Source organism: Panthera pardus, unplaced genomic scaffold (genome assembly GCF_024362965.1).
Source record: "Panthera pardus isolate Hobbes unplaced genomic scaffold, ASM2436296v1 HiC_scaffold_10, whole genome shotgun sequence".
Taxonomy (NCBI): domain Eukaryota; kingdom Metazoa; phylum Chordata; class Mammalia; order Carnivora; family Felidae; genus Panthera; species Panthera pardus.
In genome coordinates, this window is record NW_026526655.1 from 35,348,624 (window position 1) to 35,368,701 (window position 20,078).

The following is a 20,078-nucleotide window of genomic DNA, read 5'->3' on the forward strand; positions in this document are numbered from 1 at the left end:
TACTAAATTTGTGGTGATTTGCTACAACAAAGGGAAGCTAGTACAATGGGCCACAATTTGAGGAGTGAAGGTCTACACCGTTCTTCTTCTTAAAATGGAGATGTCTTTCCCTTGCTCACCAACTAATCGCTTTTAAAAAAAATACACCATCCTGTTCCCCCATCACACACACATATTTTGAGGGAATTCTAACTATTCATTCAAGCCAGATTTTGTGAGGTAAAGTGACATGAATCTGACACAATCTTTGCCTCCAGGAACTGACAAAACAGTGGGAAAATAAGGCAAAATCATAAATAACAACTAGCTCAAGGATCATTTTGACAAAGAAATCATCTGATTTCACGTGTTCTCTCTGCTCTCTTTCACTACCCCCAACAGGTTCCCTTTGCTTTTCACCTGGACTCTGGAAAAAGCTTTCTGATTGGATTCTCTGGCTTGGTTTCTCCTCTCTCCAATCTATCTTAAAACAATCACTGTACAATTAATCTCCCCAAAATGGTTGAGTGTGCTTATCTGACCAAGGGAAGGAGTCGGCAATGAGAAAGGATTTGAGCAGAGGAAAGACAGGAGGTGAATTCTGAAACAAAGTCCTGGAGGAAATGAAGGAAAACGGTATCAAAATCCATGTGGAAAAACAAGGTTTGGAAAGGAGTGGAGATTCTTCTCTCTCATTCTCAAAATCTAAGAAAGTGAAGATATAATGGAAATTTGAGATCGTGAAGAGGAAAATGAAAGGACACTGTTTCCTAAGTGAGAGTGTTAGAGCTTGCTTCAGGGCTTAAAAAGTGGGAACAGGCTTAGAGCTGCCTTATGGGAAGGTGATGGGAGTGGCCTCTATACGTGGAAGAATGCTGAGCAGGAGTGAGCAACCATGAATGTTGGATAGTGCAGATTTGTCATGATTTTCCCTAGACTGTTCAGTAAGCCCAGAGCAGAGAAAAGGAACGATTCAAGGTTATAAACTCTAAGGAACACACTAGGACATCCTAGAGCTCAGGGATATGGGGCATGAGAATCATAAATGTAGCCGATCAAGGCATCTGTGGTCTATGAAGAGGGATGATGGACTGGGAGTAGGGAGAGGCTGAGGGATGAAAGATCCTGTTGAGAACCCAGAGCAGATGTCAAAGAGAGCAAGAGGCTGAGAAAGGTCATTATAAAAAGGATGTGGCCAGAGAGAGGATGTTAGATACTTCCAGTCCGTGGTCCTCGTCTTCCAGAGTGTAAATATAATCCTTTTCCTAAAGACCAGCCCTTCACTTTTTTCAAGGAACCAAAAGTATGCCCCAGAATTCCATCTGTTATAGAGTAAATGTATGTTCTTCAGCAGTTTTTTTTTTTTTTAAATCAGCTGTGCTTCCCAAGCTTTTACCACATTGGCCAAGCTCCTCTAAGTGCATCTGACTGAAATGTGCTTCTATAAAAGAAGCTTATTGTTCCTGAAGTGGTTGGATCTGAGCAGAGGACTGTGGGACCTGCACCTGTCCTGGTTGGGCTCCATTTATCCATTAAAGGAATCTAAGATGGCACTAACACTTTTAGGAGCCACACCAATTACTGGCTGAGATGGAGCTTACTTTGCTGCTAACACACCCTAGGTTGTTTCTGTGACCAGTGTCCCCTGTTCCGTACTTGTGCACCAACTAGAATGCAAGTGTAGGATTTTGCATTCACCTTTGTTAAATTTCAATCTGTAAATTCTGACCTATCCCTCAAGCCAGCTGTTAGCCTTTAGAACCTCGCTTTCGCCACCAAAATCAGGGAGTGCATTAGCCATTCCTTCTGACCTTGCATCATTTTTTAAATTAGTTGAGATCTTGTATATCTTATCCAAATTGATTTGAATTTGGATGGCCAGAGCCAAGTACAAAAGCCAGAGTATTACTACAAGAACTTCCTTCAGAGCTAATATTTACCTCCTAATCCATGTTCATTTGTTTATTCATTCAGTCAGTCACAATGTACAGACTATGCTAAAAGCTGGACTGTAGGTGGTGACAGATACACTCCTTGACCAGCTTTGGAGTTTATAGTGTAGGAAGGCAGATGGTTGATGAATGCTACAGAAGGGGAAATAAAGATGCTTTGGGTGCTGATAACAGGAGAACCTATCCTAATCTAGAGTCAGGGAAACCCCCACTTGAGAACTGAGGATGAAGGGTGATTAAGACCCAGAGGGGTCAGGGGGGAAGAGATGGGAGTGTTCCAAGAAAAGCACACAACATCTGTTAATGGACAGGACAGAGTGACTAGGAGCACGTTCAAAGCAATGATGGTCCAGGATTGTGGGAGCATTAAAGGTTCAAAGGAAGGGGATTTTGGATGAAGCTGGATTGAAAGGCATGGGGCAAAGACGTGCAGGGCCCTGCCAGCCATCTTCTCATTTTGAGCCTTATTCTGAGGGCAAGCCATTGAACGGTTTTACTCAGAAGAGGAGAGTGATATTTGCATATTCGAGAAGGTCACTGTGGTCTCTATGTGGATTAGCAGGAGGAGGTCAAGTGGATGGCAGGATTCTAATGCAGTGTCCAGGGAACAGAAACTAGACCAAGACGGGGCAGTTTAAAGAATAACTCACAAATTAGTTGGGAGGAAGTGACTGATTTGTGTGTAAGGAGATGCGAAGAACGAGGAGGACAAAGGAATATGGATGACCCAGGTTTCTGACTTGAACATTTATGTGGATAGCGGTGTCATCTGAGAGATGAGGAGCCATGGTAGAGATGGAGCACTATTCTTGAGGTATCCACATATCCAGATACTTAGAGAGCAGCTGAACCTCTGAATCTGCAGCTCCAAGGAAGAACTGAGCCAAGAAAACAGATTTGGGCACTGTCAGCAACAAATATTGGTTCTCAGCCCCGACTGCAAACTGAAATTACCTGGTAAATTTTAAAAATATTCCTACACCCAGGCCCCATCTCCAACAATTAAATCTGGGCCTGGTTATTGATTATTTTTTTGTTTTCTTAGTGATTTTAATGTCTATCCAGACTCTGAGAACCATGAATGAGAGATATGGGAAGTCATAGATAGGGTGGGGCAGTGTGGAAGAAAAAGAAAGTGGCATGGGACAGACCTCCTTTTAGGTATAACTGCTCACCTATCAACTCATTTACCTGAATGCACTATCTAGCCGCCCACACCTCCATTATTTACGCATCATTATAACTTCAAAAATATCAGTTCTAGTTTAGGACAGTTTTACTTTTAGAGAGGGCATTCCAGTTATCTACTGCTTCATAAAAAGTCACCCCAAAACTTTGTGGTTTAAAAACAGCAACCTGTAGGGGGGCCTGGGTGGCTTGGTCGGTTAAGTGTCTGACTTCGGCTCAGGTCATGATCTCACGGTCCGTGAGTTCAAGCCCCGCGTCAGGCTCTGTGCTGACAGCTCAGAGCCTGGAGCCTGTTTCAGATTCTGTGTCTCCCCCTCTCTCTCTGCCCCTCCCCTGTTCATGCTCTGTCTCTCTCTGTCTCAAAAATAAATAAACGTTAAAAAAGAATTAAAAAAAAAAAAAACAGCAACCTGTAATTTTTCAACATTTTTGTGGGTCACGAATCTGGGAGGAGTTCAGCTGAGTGGGTCCAGCTTGGGGTCTCGTGTATGTAGATGGAGGAGCTAGTAGAGTCAGGCAGAGGAACGCAGCTGCAGGTGGGGTCTGGCTGGGCATCTCTCTGTATTTATGTATCTCAGGCATTCTCCGTGTGGCCTCTCCTTGTGGGCTAGTCTGGGCTTCCCCATGGCATGGTGGGCTTAGAACAGTTAGACTGTTTCTACGGCAGCCCAGGGGACCAGCACGGGTGTCCCAACTAGTAAAAAAAAAAAAAAGCTGAACCACCGAGCTTCAGAAGTCACATGGTGTTACCTCCTTTTTACTGTCCTGGTCAGCTAGTTCCAAAAACCTACCTAATTTTAAGGGGAGGGGCACAGACCCCACTTCTCAATGGGAGAAATATTGTTATAGCTATTGGAGAATACAATCTACTCAAAGGGTTGAAAACAACCGCCACCACCCAGATTTCTTTCCATCAATTCTAGATCTATACCTTGCAAAGTCACTGTACATTTGAGGGAAGAAAAAGCAAATTAATTTAACTGCTGTTATAATACTAAATGAAAATTGGTATCTTAAAGTTATACAACTTCTCTAATTTCTAGAAATAACCTGATGACTTGTAGACCAAGAGATACTCACATGGACTTTTTTCCCATCTAAAGAAATAGTCAAATTAAAATCAGATAACCAAATGTCTTAAATCTTTTAATTTAGTCCATGATAAATTTTTCATTGTAGAATTCTGACCTTTAATCTGACACTTGTAGGTTTAAAAAATATATATCAAATGGCTGCTGTTAGCAGCACTGGCCCCTGTAATCCACATTGAGACAAGGAATGAGCTTCATACACATTTCATTTTATCCATTTAGCTAGCATGGATTCAGTGTCTCCCTGCATGTTTACTGTACTTGTGCTCGATCCCTCATATTTTCCCAGAACTGCCAGTTAGATTTGCACAAAACTTAGGGCAGGGTGAGCCCCTGAGCCCACTGGAAGCCTGTTTTCAGCCAGCCTGTTACACCCACACCGTGTTAGGACTTGGGTAAATATTCTGTCTAGTTATTTTCTCTGATGAATTCCACATTTGGACTTATTAGTGAGGACACAAAAAAAGGGGGGCAATGTTATTTTTACAGGGAATTTTGGTTTTGAGATTTTAATCAGAATAGAAAAGTAAGGTGCTTTTAATTGATCTTCTGCTTCTAATTTAGAATATTCAGTAAAAATCATTCCTCCCTTTCTTTGGAATTTAAGCTCTCCACTTTGGGGGAAAAAGGTAATTAATGAAGTCTACTTTCCCCATGGATTTTTTTCCCTCTGCTCATTCACAGAACTTTTCAGATAATGAGTACCACGGAGATATAAGTCACTATTACCAGTTAATCAATACCAGAATGAAAAAGTTAATTACCCATTAGTCAATACCAGAATAGAGGAGTTAAATTAATCTCTAAATTATATCAACTTTGGATATTTCTTCATTTGGCATGAAGTAAGGAGACTGTCTGAACACTACAGGAACCAGGAACACTCACTTTGGGGGAAGTGTACTTGTTCACCTACATACTATGTTTTAATTCCAATGGGTTTGACCAAGTCAAAACACACAGGCTGGTTTCAACATCAGTAAAAATTATCATCTGACTGATTAGATTTTGTTTTCCCCATAATTTAATGAGTTTCACTTGCTTTTCCTCTAACAGCAGTAGAAAGTTAAAACTGTTTGCACATTCAGCCTTAGTTGAAGAGCTGAAATTACAATCTCAGCCAATAAAAAAGCCAAACGTGAACAAATGTCCACTGATGGATAAGTGGATAAAGAAATGTGGTATGTACTGCAATGGAATAGTAGTAGCCTTAAAAAAGAAGGAAATCCTCTCATATGTGACAACAGGGAAGAATTTTGAGGACACTATGCTGAGGGAAATAAGTCAGACACATGACGAATATGGCATGACTCCACCATATGATGTATCTAAACAGCCAAACTCCTATAGAAGCAGAGAGTAACAACAAGGGTGGCCAGAGTCTGGGGGAAAAGAAAATGAGAAGTTGCTGTCAACAGGTATAAAGTTTCAGTTATGCAAGACGATTAAGTTCGAGGGATGTGCTGTGTGACACTGTGCCTACAGTCAACAATAACACATTGTATGCTTAAAGAGAGTAGATCTCATGTGAAGTGTTCTTACCACAATAAGAGAAAAACTGTTAACTTTAAGTTATATAACTGATCCCCATCATCATTTCAATACATTTTTACTGGTAATTATCTTCAAGGATTGAGAAGCAGAGTTCTGAAGGGTCTGTAGACAGTGTGGCATTAGAAATGCCCTACTAGTGAACAACAAATGGAGCATAGGGCTGGTTTAATCAAATTCCTTTATTTTACAAGAAAGCAGGTACAGAGAGGTTATGTCCTACTTTTGAATTGAGGCAGCTAATTTGTATCACAGCTAAGACTGCCTCCATGGTCTCTGATCCACGACGCAGTCCCCTTTTCCAGTCTTATAAGACACCTATAAGGTGGTAAGGACCATGAATTCACCCAACGTTAGAGTTGGAGAGGGTTTTGGAAATCCTCTACATGAATTCTCTCATTTGGCAGATAAAGAAACTGAAGTCCAGAGAGGTTACACAATCTACCAAAGCCACACAGTTTTTTCAGTAGAATGAACATGTTAGAAATAGACTACATTTTTAATAGAAAATGGGACCCACAAATCATCATTGGTCCAAGAAGTTAAGAACCCCTATACTAGTGGCAGTATGGCTCAGCTTGCTAAGGGAAGGAGGATTCTGGAGTTTGCATTTTAATTTACTAATTAACAATGGTTCTCAAACTTTCTATTAATTCTTTTCAATGAACATATAAATCTCATGCTTTTCTCTTATACGACTGAATTTCAAAATAGGTATTTCAATTTCATTTTTTACTATAAATGTTTGCTATATGCTCAAATATTGTGGTACCATGGAAATCTCTCTCTGCGGGAAGTGGAGCTGAACCCAAGCCACGCTCCCCACAGGATGCTCCCAGCCAGGGCCACGCTCCCCACAGGATGCTCCCAGCCAGTGATTGTGATGGTAGATGGTGGTGGAAGATCATTCCCAAGGGATACAGGACCCTTCCAGCTGACAGCTTTGGCCTCAGGACTCCCCTTCCGCGGAAACATCCTTCAAACCACACTCCAAGCTCAGACTCTTCCTACCCGACTTTCCCTTCATCTCTCTCTTCTTTCAAAGACACCAGACCTGCACCAGACCTGCACGCAGTGTGTAGACTCTCTCTGCTTGCTCATGCTTCCTCTCTCTTTTTATAAGCACTCCCTCCCTTCTCCTACCTCTAAGAAATCTCTTGCTCCTCTAATCATCTGGCATCTACCTCTTGGAGGACTCAAACAAACACAAACAGGCTTTTTCTAATTACTCCTGTCTTTTCCCACTGACATTCTAATGCTTGCCCCAAATGAGGGAGACATCGTCCACTCTTTCCTCCCTTCTTCCTCATGGCTGAGGACCTCCATTACAGAATCTTGGCTCAGTTATTTAGCTCTATATTGGTTAACAAATATTTTAGGGGCATAAAGTCTATGATACTGCTATTACAGGAGTCATTGGGTACACAACTAAATTAAAAGTCCATTTGTGTTTATAAGGAGCATGTAATCAAGTTGTAGAGAAATGATGTACAGAGAAAGAGAAGCTTTAATAATAACGCAAGCAGCACACTTTTAAGTGCTGAATCCATCTAATCTCATCTCATCTAATCTAACGTATCTGGATAGATTTTTAGTGCTCAAGGTCAGAAGAGAGAAAACCATTGTAGCCTTGTCATTTTTTAAAAAAATCTGTACCAACTGGATAATTTAATATGAAGGATCATTGTGAGAAACAGCTAGAGTATTGGTGAAGCGCCCATAAATTCCAAGAGATTGCCAACAGAGGTAACTTCTTCCCTGCTGCCCAAAGTCTTAATTTTTGGTGTGTTCTTGTATATTTTAGCATTAACCATCTCTGTTTACATATACCTCTCAACCATAGTGCAAAAGGGGCTCCTTTTATAGCAAAAGGCTGGAAGCGGGGGGGCAGGAGAAGCCGAACAGAAACACTGTGAATTCCAATCATGTAACCTAGAAAAAGCAATGTGATGCTAATCCTGCAATAGTAAATTTCTTCTTATCCCCTGAAACTGATGCTGACATTTCCATTTATTCATTCAGTTCCTTTAGACTCCCTGTCAAATCTCTTCTGGTTGCCAAGCAACAATAACAGCAGTTCTGTACATAAGCATTAGGCAATAACTATTGTCAATGTTTCTCCTTCCTTTGAAAGGGAAATTTAATGACCCTTTCCTATGAGAAAATGATGACAAGAACCTGTCTGTGGTGAAACTTGGAAGCTGTTTGTGTGGTTTGTGTTTTTGCTGTTCGAATTCAAGGACTGGGCTCAACTGATTTAAACACTCCTACAAAATTATGAAATTAAGATTTGCCTCAAAGCTTGCGTGATTTGGTCTTTAAAAACAACTGTGTATCATACACCTGAAACTAATATAATACTGTATGTTAACTACACTGGAATCAAAAAAAAACAAACACAACAGTGTATCATTAAAACTATTCCACATCCTATGAAATGAGTTCTCTGTTAAATGAAGTTAATATTTCACAGATGCTCTGATCCTGCTAAAATTTCTTTAATCAAATGCTTGGGTTTTTCTGATCATACTCCACTCCACATAAAGCCTTGAACTATATTTTAGTACTTTGTGAAAACACAGATCAAGATAGTTACAGGGAAAAAAAAGATAAAATGAGACATCTGCCCATCTGTTGAGGACAGACTCTAGGACACACAGTCTACCTCAGTCATCTGTAGAAATGTTGAGATGACCCCTTTCTGTCCCCACAGTGGACTAGAGGCTCTTCTATTCTTCCTTCTTCATTTTAATGACTCTCTATGATTACTGTTTACAACCCAATTTATCTCTATAACTTTACCAGCTCTAAAAGCTATTTACAATAAGTGGTATATCCCAACAAGTATATTCTAGACTAAACTATTCCCCATTTCCATACCATTCTGTTTTCTAGCCTCACTTATTTTTTGTGAAGCTTAGCAATAGCTATAAAAGTTTGAAAAAGTCAAGTCCAGTTTTATGTTTTTTCTCATTTGGGATTTTTATTTATTTAATTTTTTCTAATCTCAATTCTATGTGAGTTTATATTTTGAGTTCCAGACAAAAATGCTAATTAGAGCTCCTCTTCCATTTTTTAAGTTGTAAAATAAACAGATGAGCTCCCCAAGATCTTTTATAGTTTACATGATTCAGAGCTCATAAAGCTCAATTTGTATTTGCTGACTTTGTTAAGTGGTATTATTACCATGTCCAATCTACAGGTTAGGAAACTGAGGCCCAGAAAAGTTAGGTGACTTGCTCCAGACTGCTCAGTTAGTAACTGGGGGGCTAATAATCTCTGCCTCTGTCTCCAAACTCCACAACCTTACCTTACTCGAGATCACTTCCCAAGCATACATGGTTCCCTAAAGTTGCATAGGGATCACTCTTTGTTGGAATTAGATATCAGTTCATAACTGGACAGTCAGCAAATATTTTGTAACCCCATTTTACAAGCAAGGATCCCCTCTGCTTTCCATCACCAAATTGTACTGCAGAATTGTATTCTATTTAAACTGATTTATAATAATGCATGAAAATATCTGACTAAAAAGTTTGCCTATGTCAGTTCTAATAATTTTTTCTTAGTTGACAATTACATATAAAATTTTATAAGTCAATTTAGCTTGATAATCTAGTGTTTTGTATGAGAAATAATATAATAGTAACAACTGAGCCCTATATCCTTAACTCATCCATGAGTTTCTAGTGTTGAACTTCCTAAAAAATATGTCATTTAGAAAAGAGTTGTAAAAAGTGACTATATCCCAAATAATACGTTCCCTGATTAGTGTAAAAATTTTGTTCTGGGTATCTTTCCTTAACAAAGTGAGATATGGGGATTGTTTTTTTCTTCCTTTGGGTTCTTGGGTTCTTCTTTTTTTTTATTTCTTTTTTTTTCTTTTTTTGGTACATCAGGATATGATGAGTTTTACTCACCAAAGGACCTCATTTGTTACGAGGACACCTTCCTGAAGCCACCTGTCTTTGACAACCATCTTATGAAGATGCTGCTTTTTTGCAGAACTACAGGTAGTCAGTCAACCTAAGCAACACTACTTTCTGTTTTTAGAAGCAATTTAAAACTTGCTTTATTTAATAGCAAAGAGAGTACTAAAATAAGATGACAATTCCATTAGCCTATATTTCAGTTTTCAAGAAGGCCTGAGATTTTGCAAAATATCATGAATGGGAAATGTAGTCTCTAAAGAACTTAACTATTCAAGTAGGCATGTTCATTCATTCATTAGTCATTCATTTGTCTAACTGTATTTGGGGGTCAACTCTGTGTCAAATCCAAGAATATGAAGATAAGAGAGGCCCAATCCCTGCCCCCAAGGAGCACATAGTCTCATGGCGAGAAAACAGAGCTAACCATTGCGATCTGCATAGTGGTTTTGGAGCAGAATGCAGAGAGCCCTGCTGAAGCTAAAAGGAGAAGGGCAAAGAATTCAGGTAGGGCAGGAGGAAAGAGAGGAGATATTCCTCTGAAAGGGCTCCTGAAATGGAAGTGAATGAGGGCCAGGTGTCTGAGGAGGAGATGGAAACGACTTTTGCTAAGGCCTACAGGCAAGGAACATTGGAGGTCAGGATGGTGGCAGTGAAGGGGGTTTGTGGGGAAGTGCCAATAAGTAAGGTGCAAAAGAAGACAGGGTCAGATCTCAGAGGATGTACGTCACACTAAGGAGACTGAACTTTGATGGGAACGCAAGCTGGTGCAGCCACTCTGGAAAACAGTATGGAGGTTCCTCAAAAAACTAAAAAGAGAACTACCCTATGACCCAACAATTGCACTACTAGGTATTTATCCAAGGGATACAGGTGTGCTGTCTCGAAGGGACATGTGTACCCCAACGTTTATAGCAGCACTATCAACAATAGCCAAAGTATGGAAAGAGCCCAAATGTCCATCAACGGATGAATGGATAAAGAAGATGTGGTATATATATACAATGGAGTATGACTCGGCAATCAAAAAGAATGAAATCTTGCCATTTGCAACTATGTGGATGGAACTAGAAGGTATTATGCTAAGTGAAATTAGCCAGAGAAGGACAAAAATCATATGACTTCACTCATATGAGGACTTTAAGAGACAAAACACATGAACATAAGGAAAGGGAAACAAAAATAATATAAAAACAAGGAGAGGGACAAAACAGAAGAGACTCATAAATATGGAGAACAAACTGAGGCTTGCTGGAGGGGTTGTGGGAGGGGGGATGGGCTAATGGGTAAGGGGCATTAAGGAATCTACTCCTGAAATCATTGCTGCACTTTATGCTACCTTGGATGTAAATTTAAAAATTAAATTAATTTAAAAAAAAAAAAAAGGAGACTGAACTTTAAGTCCAATGGCATTTCCAACTTAAATCATTACAGTTGTAATCCAATAATAGAAAGATATTTTAAAATAAAATAGACACAGAGAGTGTCAACTATAAATTTCAGTTGTCTTGGATATTACACCTTAAACTGTTATTTTCTCCTTTGGACTAAAAGCTGCCTGAGGACAGAAATGATTGCCTCAAAAGTACCTTCTCCTTTTCAATTCATCCAACAGTGGATCCACTAGAGGTAACTGATGAACTCATTTCATCACAAGGATTTTATTAAGTATTAACTTCCCACAGTGCTCCACTAGGTATTGTATAAAAATACTGCATACACCTGTTCTCAGGTCTCTAAAAGCTTATAATTTAAGACAAAACAGTTGTTATTATTCTTAATTTTCAGAACTAAAATGTCATTGCCCTGTGTGACAGATTGAGAAACAAACTAATCATAAAAAGGCCATAAAAGCTAATAACTAAAGGAAATAAATGCACTAAAATAAATCAACGTAAAATTATAAATGATCACAGAATTTTCAGTTGTCTATTATGATTTATTTTACTGAGTTGAGAGATCTATTAACCTTTTGCTATAGGAAGACGGAAGGTACTAATTGAGTTGGAGGGGACTTACTCTCATTGTCATGCAGATTAATAACATTTACAACTTAAACATCACCCTCTTTCAAAACAATGCCAATGTTTTGATAAGTTACTGAACTGCAATAGCAAAAACACCATCTACTTTTAATCTTCATGTGCATATGTGACATTGATCATGACAAGTGGATTGGTGTGGCGTCTAAGCCAATGCAGGGAGCATTCACACAGAACCTCTGTGGTTGGGGTGCTGACAGATCGGCCTCCTTCCCTTACTGGCTGGATGTCACCTCTGTTTTGAATAAGACACTTTTTCGGCTGAGCCTACAGTATCGCTCTATCCAACTAGCCATGTTTTGCAAAGAATCAATTACCATGACTCTGATTCTTTAAAGTGCTTTTCCTTCCCATAACACAACTTTAGAAGCTGTTCAACCCATCCATCAACAGGCATTCAGAAGAGGGCTAACCTTTGGTCGGTACTCTGGTGCCAGACCCAACTTCTCAAACAGGGAAACACATAGTCTCACCCAAGATTAAGACTATGAGTCAGTAAGAAGGTGAAGCCATGATATAAAAGGGGCACGTCTTTCTGCTATTGTTTGTTCAATACTCAATAAGTAAAAACAATTTTGTATTAAAATAACATATGCAATATATTACAGAATACAATGGCTAAAAAATTTGCGTTGATATCTAAGGTAACCCATGAAGACTCCAAACAAATTATGTATTGTGGAAAATGGTTTTGACCATGTCCTCGGAGACCTGGGGTCACAAGTTTGTTCTCCTGCCCTGAGGGTATTTTGGTGGAAAACTGTGGGAAGCAGTAATGTAGTGGAAAGAGGACAGGCTTTAGAACCAGACACAGCACAGTCTGAACCCCTGCTCCTCCACATTTCCTGAGAGTCTGACTTCGACCAAGTCACGTCACCTTAAGCCCCCTTGTCCTCAGAATGTTATTTAATATGAAGATCTGTAAAATAGGTAGCACAGTAGTGGACAGAGCTAGGGTGAGCTCTAAAAAATACCACATAAGTCACGCTCCTGCTTAAAAGCTTTCAGCAGTTACTTTTGTCCTTTGAATAAAGCCCTACATGGCTCTCAGGTTCTAAACCTTTTGGGGCACAGATTCCCTTTGGCGGTCTGGTGAAACCTATGGGGTCTTAGAATGTTTGAAATAAAATACATATAAGTATAAAGGCAACCACCATTCATATTGAAATAAAGTTAAAATTTAAAAAACGTATGCTACAGTAATATATGTGCTACACTATTAACTACAAATCGCACAATGTGGCGGCCATTTCAATAGCTATCGTAATGTTGAAGTAGTGAGGAACAAATATCTCAGGGTTGTCTGCAGCAAATGTAATTTGATATGAAGAGATCTGTGGTTTCTAGTTATGAAAGTCACAGATACTCCTGCTGCAACTGTGGGTTTTCTCCTTTCCCTGCATTCATAATCAAAGGAGATGCTAAATTTCATTTAGATGTGAGTGAAGACGAAAATGTGTTTTTTCTCATGCAAGTTTGTGGAGCCCTGGATTCCACCCGTGGATCTTATGGAGGTCCAGGAACACAGATGAAGAGCCAATATCCCACCAACACTGGTTCCTGCTGTGCTCACTTATCTCCCCTTCCCATCCCTTTGCCCATTACTTTCTGGCAACAGGGAGCACTTGCTCTTCAAACACATTCCATTGAGCCCACCTCAGGGCTTTTGCCTTTCTCTCTGGAATCTGCCCTCAGGTCTCTGCATGGTGCTTCTTTCTCGTCTTCATCTCAGCTCAAGAATCACCTCCTCTGAGAGGGCTGCCCTGACCAACCCCATCTAAAGTACCCCCTCCCACAGCCACCCTCATCGTTACACTATCTGAAATTATATGTTCTCTATTGACTCTCTGTTTCTCTGTCCTAAAGAGCAAGCTCCATGGGAGCAGGAACCTCCTCTACATGTTCAGCGCCATTATCCCAGCATCCAGAACAGTGGCACAAAGTAGCAGTCCAACACGTCTTTGCCAAATGAAAGAAAAAAACGTGGAGACTCCATTAGTGCCACTTCTCTCATCCTTCACACTATGTTTTAGGTACTGTGAGGATACAAGGAGATAAAAGACAAACTCTGGCCTTCAAGTAGTTTATGGTCTAGTGGAGGTGGGAGGTAGCCCTGTGGAAGGTGGAGAGGACTTCTCACTCTGCTGTACAACCATGGACATATCTCTTCTAGGGCCTCAGTCTCTACAGTGCCAGATAAATGGCTTGGACAAATTTATCTCCGTGGTCTCATACCATGGTCTCATATGGTTCATGATCATGAGGAGCTAACAGTGCAAGGTAGCATATATAGGAAGTGAGGGGTTTTGACCCTAAGGGGAGGAAACTTCACAGAGGTGGATGAGACTTGGAAGGGCTCTGAAATGTAATCAGCCTCCAACAAATAACGAGAAGGGGGATTTTCAGAGTCATGAACTTCCAGCTGAAAGAAACTTTATAGGTTATCCAGCAGGACCACTAGGTAATGCTATGGACATCTCTGTATGAGGCCATTTCTGGAGATGTAACATAATACCCCAGCCCTCAGATGTAACCCAGAATGTGGCTAAGAGTATGAGCTGTAGAATGGCACTACCCGGGTTCAAATCCCAGCTTTGTAGCTTACTAGCTATTTAAATTGAGGCTAATGCTTAACTTTTCTGTGTCTCTGTTCTCCCCTCTGTTAATAACAACAGTATTAACTTCACGGGGTTATGGTCAAAATTAAATGAGAAAATGAATGTAATATGCGTTAACACACATTTAGTAAATGTTCCTTATGATTCTTTCTGTTGAATGTTTTTTTAAAAATATTTTTTAAATTTATTTTTGAGAGACAGAGAGCGAATGGGGGAGGGGCAGGGAGATGGAGACACAGAATCTGAAGCAGGTTCCAGGCTCTGAGCTGTCAGCACGTAGCCCAATGTGGGCCTCGAACTCACGAACTGTGAGATCATGACCTGAGCCGAAGTCAGATGCTCAACCGACTGAGCCATCCAGGTGCCCCTGTTGAATGGTTTGCTAGCATGTCAAACTTACTATGTATCCCCCAAAACCACTTTTCTCTTCTTCCACTGCAATTGAATTTTTACTAGCTGGAGACTACATTATCCATTTTGTGAAGTTTCTATAAGCCAATACAGAAATATATCGTACCTTTTCCTTGACATTCACATGAGTATTGAGTTCAGCCATCTTGCTTCTAGTGGAATAAGCCCTGTAAAGAAGGAAGAAAAGATTAAGTCTAAAGTTTTAAAATTGATTTCTCAATGTGTTATTTTAATGGTCTCTCCCATGCTGAAATGCTCTCGTTCAGCCATAATCATAAATACCATTTTAGAATGTAAAAATGCTTTCAAGCTAAGCATTTGTCTTAGATATGTTCTAAAAGCATATTATAACTCTAGAAGACAATGTAAAATCTTTTATTCATACTATATGGACACGAAAAATGACAAAGATAGATGGGTGTGTACCCAAACTGTGTTTTTTTATTAAGTAAAAGACAGGTAGTCAAAAATAGTGAGAGGAGGAAAAGCATACCTATTTTAACTAAGCATTGTCATCCCAATCCTTGCTGTCCCAAAGCTTTTATTAGCCGCTAGTTAATTTAACAAACATTTATTGAGTCTTTCCTGCATATACATAACTATACCAAAGCACTCGAGGAAGAAACAGGAGAAATGATTCCAGATTTAAACATAAACACTGTACATAACAGTTTTTTTGTTTTTTTTTTTTTTAATTTTTTTTCAACGTTTTTTAATTTATTTTTGGGACAGAGAGAGACAGAGCATGAACGGGGGAGGGGCAGAGAGAGAAGGAGACACAGAATCGGAAAGAGGCTCCAGGCTCCGAGCCGTCAGCCCAGAGCCTGACGCGGGGCTCGAACTCACGGACCGCGAGATCGTGACCTGGCTGAAGTCGGACGCTTAACCGACTGCGCCACCCAGGCGCCCCCATAACAGTTTTTAAACTGGCTTTTTCACTTATCAATATATGAACAGCCTTCCAGATCAATGCATATATAACCCTTCACCATAATTTTAATGACCATAAACTCATGATCTCTATCAAATGGAGTTTAAAATTGCCCATAATCTTTCTGTTTCCCTAAATTCTTTAGGCTTTCTACTGCTGGTGTCTAATCTTTTTTGTGAAGTGACCCACTCAGAGAAGATCTGTATTCTTAATAAGAAGCAGTGGTGTTTTCTTTCTTCTCATCTGGTCTAAACCTTTCATGATTGTTATGGAAGACAGATCTTAAGTCTTTAATAGTTTCAATCTCTTTTTGAAATAGAACATAAATGACTTAAATGGCCAAACAGATTGGTTCAAAAATTAGCAGCAGGACAGGCCAAGGTATCGATATACTTCCTCTTTACAGGTTTTACACTTTTTGTCAATCAAAAACCCCTGAAACTCTTTCTTATATTCTTTTTGACTTATGCTACAATGAGTGCATCTAGAGTTGATACATTTCAGGGATAACTTCCAAAAATTCTCTGATTTCTCCTCATCATTTTCTTTTAAACCTAGGTCTTAAATAAAACATAAATTCAGATCTATTACATTTTGTTGATTCAGGATGAAAGCTTAGCAATATGTAAACTTTATTACCCTTCAAATAGGAATCCACATATATTATTATGCATTATCAGACATTATAAACAATAGGATTTCATTCTTGTAAGTTTCCAAATGCTAATGCCACTAACACATGCATTTGGGCACACTAACAGGCTAGACCCTGCGTACTCAATTCCCAGTAAGACAGCTCCTTCCCAAATGCTCTGCAAAGAGTGTCTGTCCCATTGAATACTCCCAGTTAAATAACTGTCCCAAATGGTAAATTCTTTTTTTAATATTTATTTATTTATTTTGAGAGAGAGAGAGGCAGAGAGAAAGAGAGAGAACCCTAAGCAGGCTCTGTGCTGTCAGCACAGAGTCCAATGCAGGGCTCAAACTCAGAAACCATGAGATCATACATGAACTGAGCCGAAATCATGAGTTGGATGCTCAACCGACTGAGACACCCAGGTGTCCTGCCCCCACCCCCCACCCTGCAAATGGTAAATTCTGTATTCTCTGACTTGGCATATGGGAGAAAGCGAATAGCTGGCAAACAATACCTGAATTTCATTCTCATTTATTCCTGCTCCTAAGATTTGCTAGGAAAAGAGAACGGGATTATTTTCTGATGATCTATAACAGTGAAGACAGATGGCATGTGAGGTACAAGGACAAATAATCAGGAGTTTTTGTTGATAAGCCATAGATGAAAGTGGAACCTTTGATCAGTCATCACAACACCTGCAAAATGGTCTACAATCATATTTGAAAACATCTGGATGGTTGATTTTCTTATTCAAATGGGAGTTTAGGCATGTAAACATGAACAGTACATATATGGATTTTTCTGCATGGGACATTGTATGCCTGCCTGTATGTGTATGTAAGAGAGAGACATTGTAAGAGGGAACAAGGATGGGGGAGGGAGGGGAATATATATATTATACCTATGGAACTATGAAGGATCAAAGGTGACAGCTGGATTTGGTACTATTTGTTAGGATAGATCTGTGAGCCACAATTCCTTTCATTAGACTAGACTAGCTAAATCTTCTGGACACATCTAATCTTGCCATTATAGATGTGTGAAATCTGATAGAAAAAAGTGTTGTGTTTTTGTTTTGCTTTGATGTCTAGGATTTGGGTGTGAAGCATTTTCTAAAGCTGGAGTGTTATAATCCACAGAGAATCAGGGAAGAATTTCATTGAGGACAGAAAATTTCTGAGATCTGAGGAAGTGGCAAAACTGAATGGTGATCTGTATTTGTAGATGAAATACACACACACACACACACACACACACACACACACACACATATTTCTTTGGCAATTCCCTTTCTCTTTGACCTCAAAGTCTAACTCAAGAAGACTCTTCTTTGGTAGTGGTGCCAGTAAGATTAATTACAACATTTGTGTGTGTGTAACACACACACAAAAGGGAAGGAAAAGCTGTGTGTGTGTGGAAGGAAAAGCTGGCTCCGAGGGTGGAATGGGGCTATTACAGGTTTCTCAGACGGAAAGAGAAGATAATTACAGGGACCGTTCTTTGCTCATTTTACTCCCTTAATTTTTTTCACCTGTGTGGAGCACTGCCTCTAGGCTCTCCCTTCCAGGTGGATTGCAATGCTTTCTCTACATCAAGGCTTTCTGCTGGCTGGTGTATAACAGAGAGATTGGGGAATCAGCTACAATTCCGGTTATGGAAACTAGATGGAGGATTTTAATCTAAATAAAACTTAAAGAATTAAGAGTTTAAATGGCTAGACAGTCAAACAGTTCTATTGATAAGGACAAACATTAGGGCAAGGTTGATTATCAGTGTGCTGAAGGTCCTTGTTAAATGTCCACACCCTCGGTTTGGCACTACCTCTGGATTATTGTGAAGCACACCTCACACTGGCATGGCATCATATGCCCATTACCCTTCCATAGCCAACTTCCTCTCCGCTCTGAAAATGATACTATGCTGTGCCTCTATTCTGTTGGGATTCTGTGTTTTGCTACGAACTCTTTCTGGACAGTCAGATCAATTTGATCCGAATCTTAATTGTTTCACTTAGATAGTTAAGATCTTTTCCTCCACTACACATATTGTCATCTCCTCCAAAGTAACAAAACAAGCCCAGAGACTGACAACTTGAAATCCCAGCCCTTATAGTTGCAGACCCCTGAGTTAATCTGAGAATCGTTTAATGCTGTGAGTGATAGGTGTTTGGGAGCAACACACCTCACATCACACGTGGTGACACACTTGGTAGCTTATCACTACTGGACACAACTGATGACCATATCCTAACTTACTTTGATCAAAAGAGCTTTTAAATCCTGGTTTCTAATTCCTACTATCACTTAAGAGTGTTCTCAGAACTGACCAGTTACTAAAGCCTAATCATTCAAATCCGTAAATACATGTTCCATACATATCAATCAATATAAAATTAAAATAACCAGAAATTCTTGATATTGATGTAACATTTCAATAGCTTAGATGTTGCTTCAAATTTTTTTCCTTAAAGTTGTACTTTAGCTTTTAGTAATAACATTACAAACATACATAGATACCATCTAAGTTTTATATACATCCCAGAGAAATATGTAACAAATAGTTATATATTATACATTATATTAGTTATATATTACATATACAAATAGTACCATATATATATATATATATATATATATATATATATATATATGTATATTCCAAAGTCAAAACTTATTAGGAAAAGATATCAACCCCAAAGAAAAGAATTTCACAATTTACCACCAATATATCATCTATATACTTCTCCAGTGTAAAATTAATAACCCACAAATATGGTTACCAATCACTTCATGTGCAAAGTTATATCAAACTGTACTATTCATTATGCAAGATCTTACTTAATATACATTAATGACAGTCAGAAAAATCTATTAGTTTATAACAAAGATAAATATTCTTTATGAAAAATAAACCTGAATAGCAAATATGTTTCAGCATTTCTAATTAATACAATTCAGTGAAATTTAATATATGTGACAATCTAATCAACTACCAAACTCTGAGTTTAAAAAATATATGTATCTATAATGCTCACACAATCATATTCAACATAAAAAGTGAAAACAAGTTATTGAAATGCCAAATTGCTTTCTGACTCCGTTTCCCTCATGTTTTACTGGGTAGACAGTAATAAAGTTTCACTTTTGTTTCTCTAAAACCTATTACTGCTCTTAGAGTCACTTTCTTTTTCCCAGGTATTACATCACTTTTCTTGAATTGAATTCAGGGAACCAGAGGTGATACGTAAGAAAAATTTTTAAATAACGATTTTAACAATTTTTTTCAAGATCATTTATGCAAAGTTCTCCCATGATCTATAAAAGTATAAAGGTCACAATGCATAATTAGAGCTGTTCACAGAGTATTTCATAAATCATCATAATATAGCTGAAGGGGATAGGTTAAGTGTCAGACATCCTGACAATAAGGTGCAGAGTAGGTAAATGAGCAAGTTGATAGAAGATGGGGATCGACTGGCTTTCTGGCTGATCATGAGAATCACCTGGAGAGCTTTTAGAAACAGAGATTCCTGGGCCTCAATGCCAAGTGGTATGGGGGGGGTTTGAGGCCTGAAAAAAGCAACCCCCCCCAGGTCATTTTCATGCAAAGCCAGATTTGACTGTGGCTAGACTGCACTGGAATGTGCTGGGGCTATAAGATATATCCCAGATTTCAAAGACTTACTACAAAAAAGTAATGTAAACTGTCTCAATACTTTTTATACCTATTACATGTTGAAACGATAATAT

The 20,078-nt window shown here is 39.1% G+C and overlaps 1 protein-coding gene across 7 annotated transcripts in view; it reads right to left on the reverse strand.

The window, feature by feature from the left end:
- Positions 1–20,078, reverse strand: part of SPATS2L (spermatogenesis associated serine rich 2 like) — a 166,428-nt gene that overhangs the window by 68,565 nt on the left and 77,785 nt on the right. For all 7 annotated transcript variants that reach the window (XM_053906493.1, XM_019428377.2, XM_053906515.1 and 4 more), the window contains one exon: positions 14,868–14,928. In XM_053906493.1, coding sequence (XP_053762468.1) covers positions 14,868–14,906 — 39 coding nt within the window. In that variant the 5' untranslated portion in view covers positions 14,907–14,928. The remainder of the gene's footprint in view (positions 1–14,867; positions 14,929–20,078) is intronic.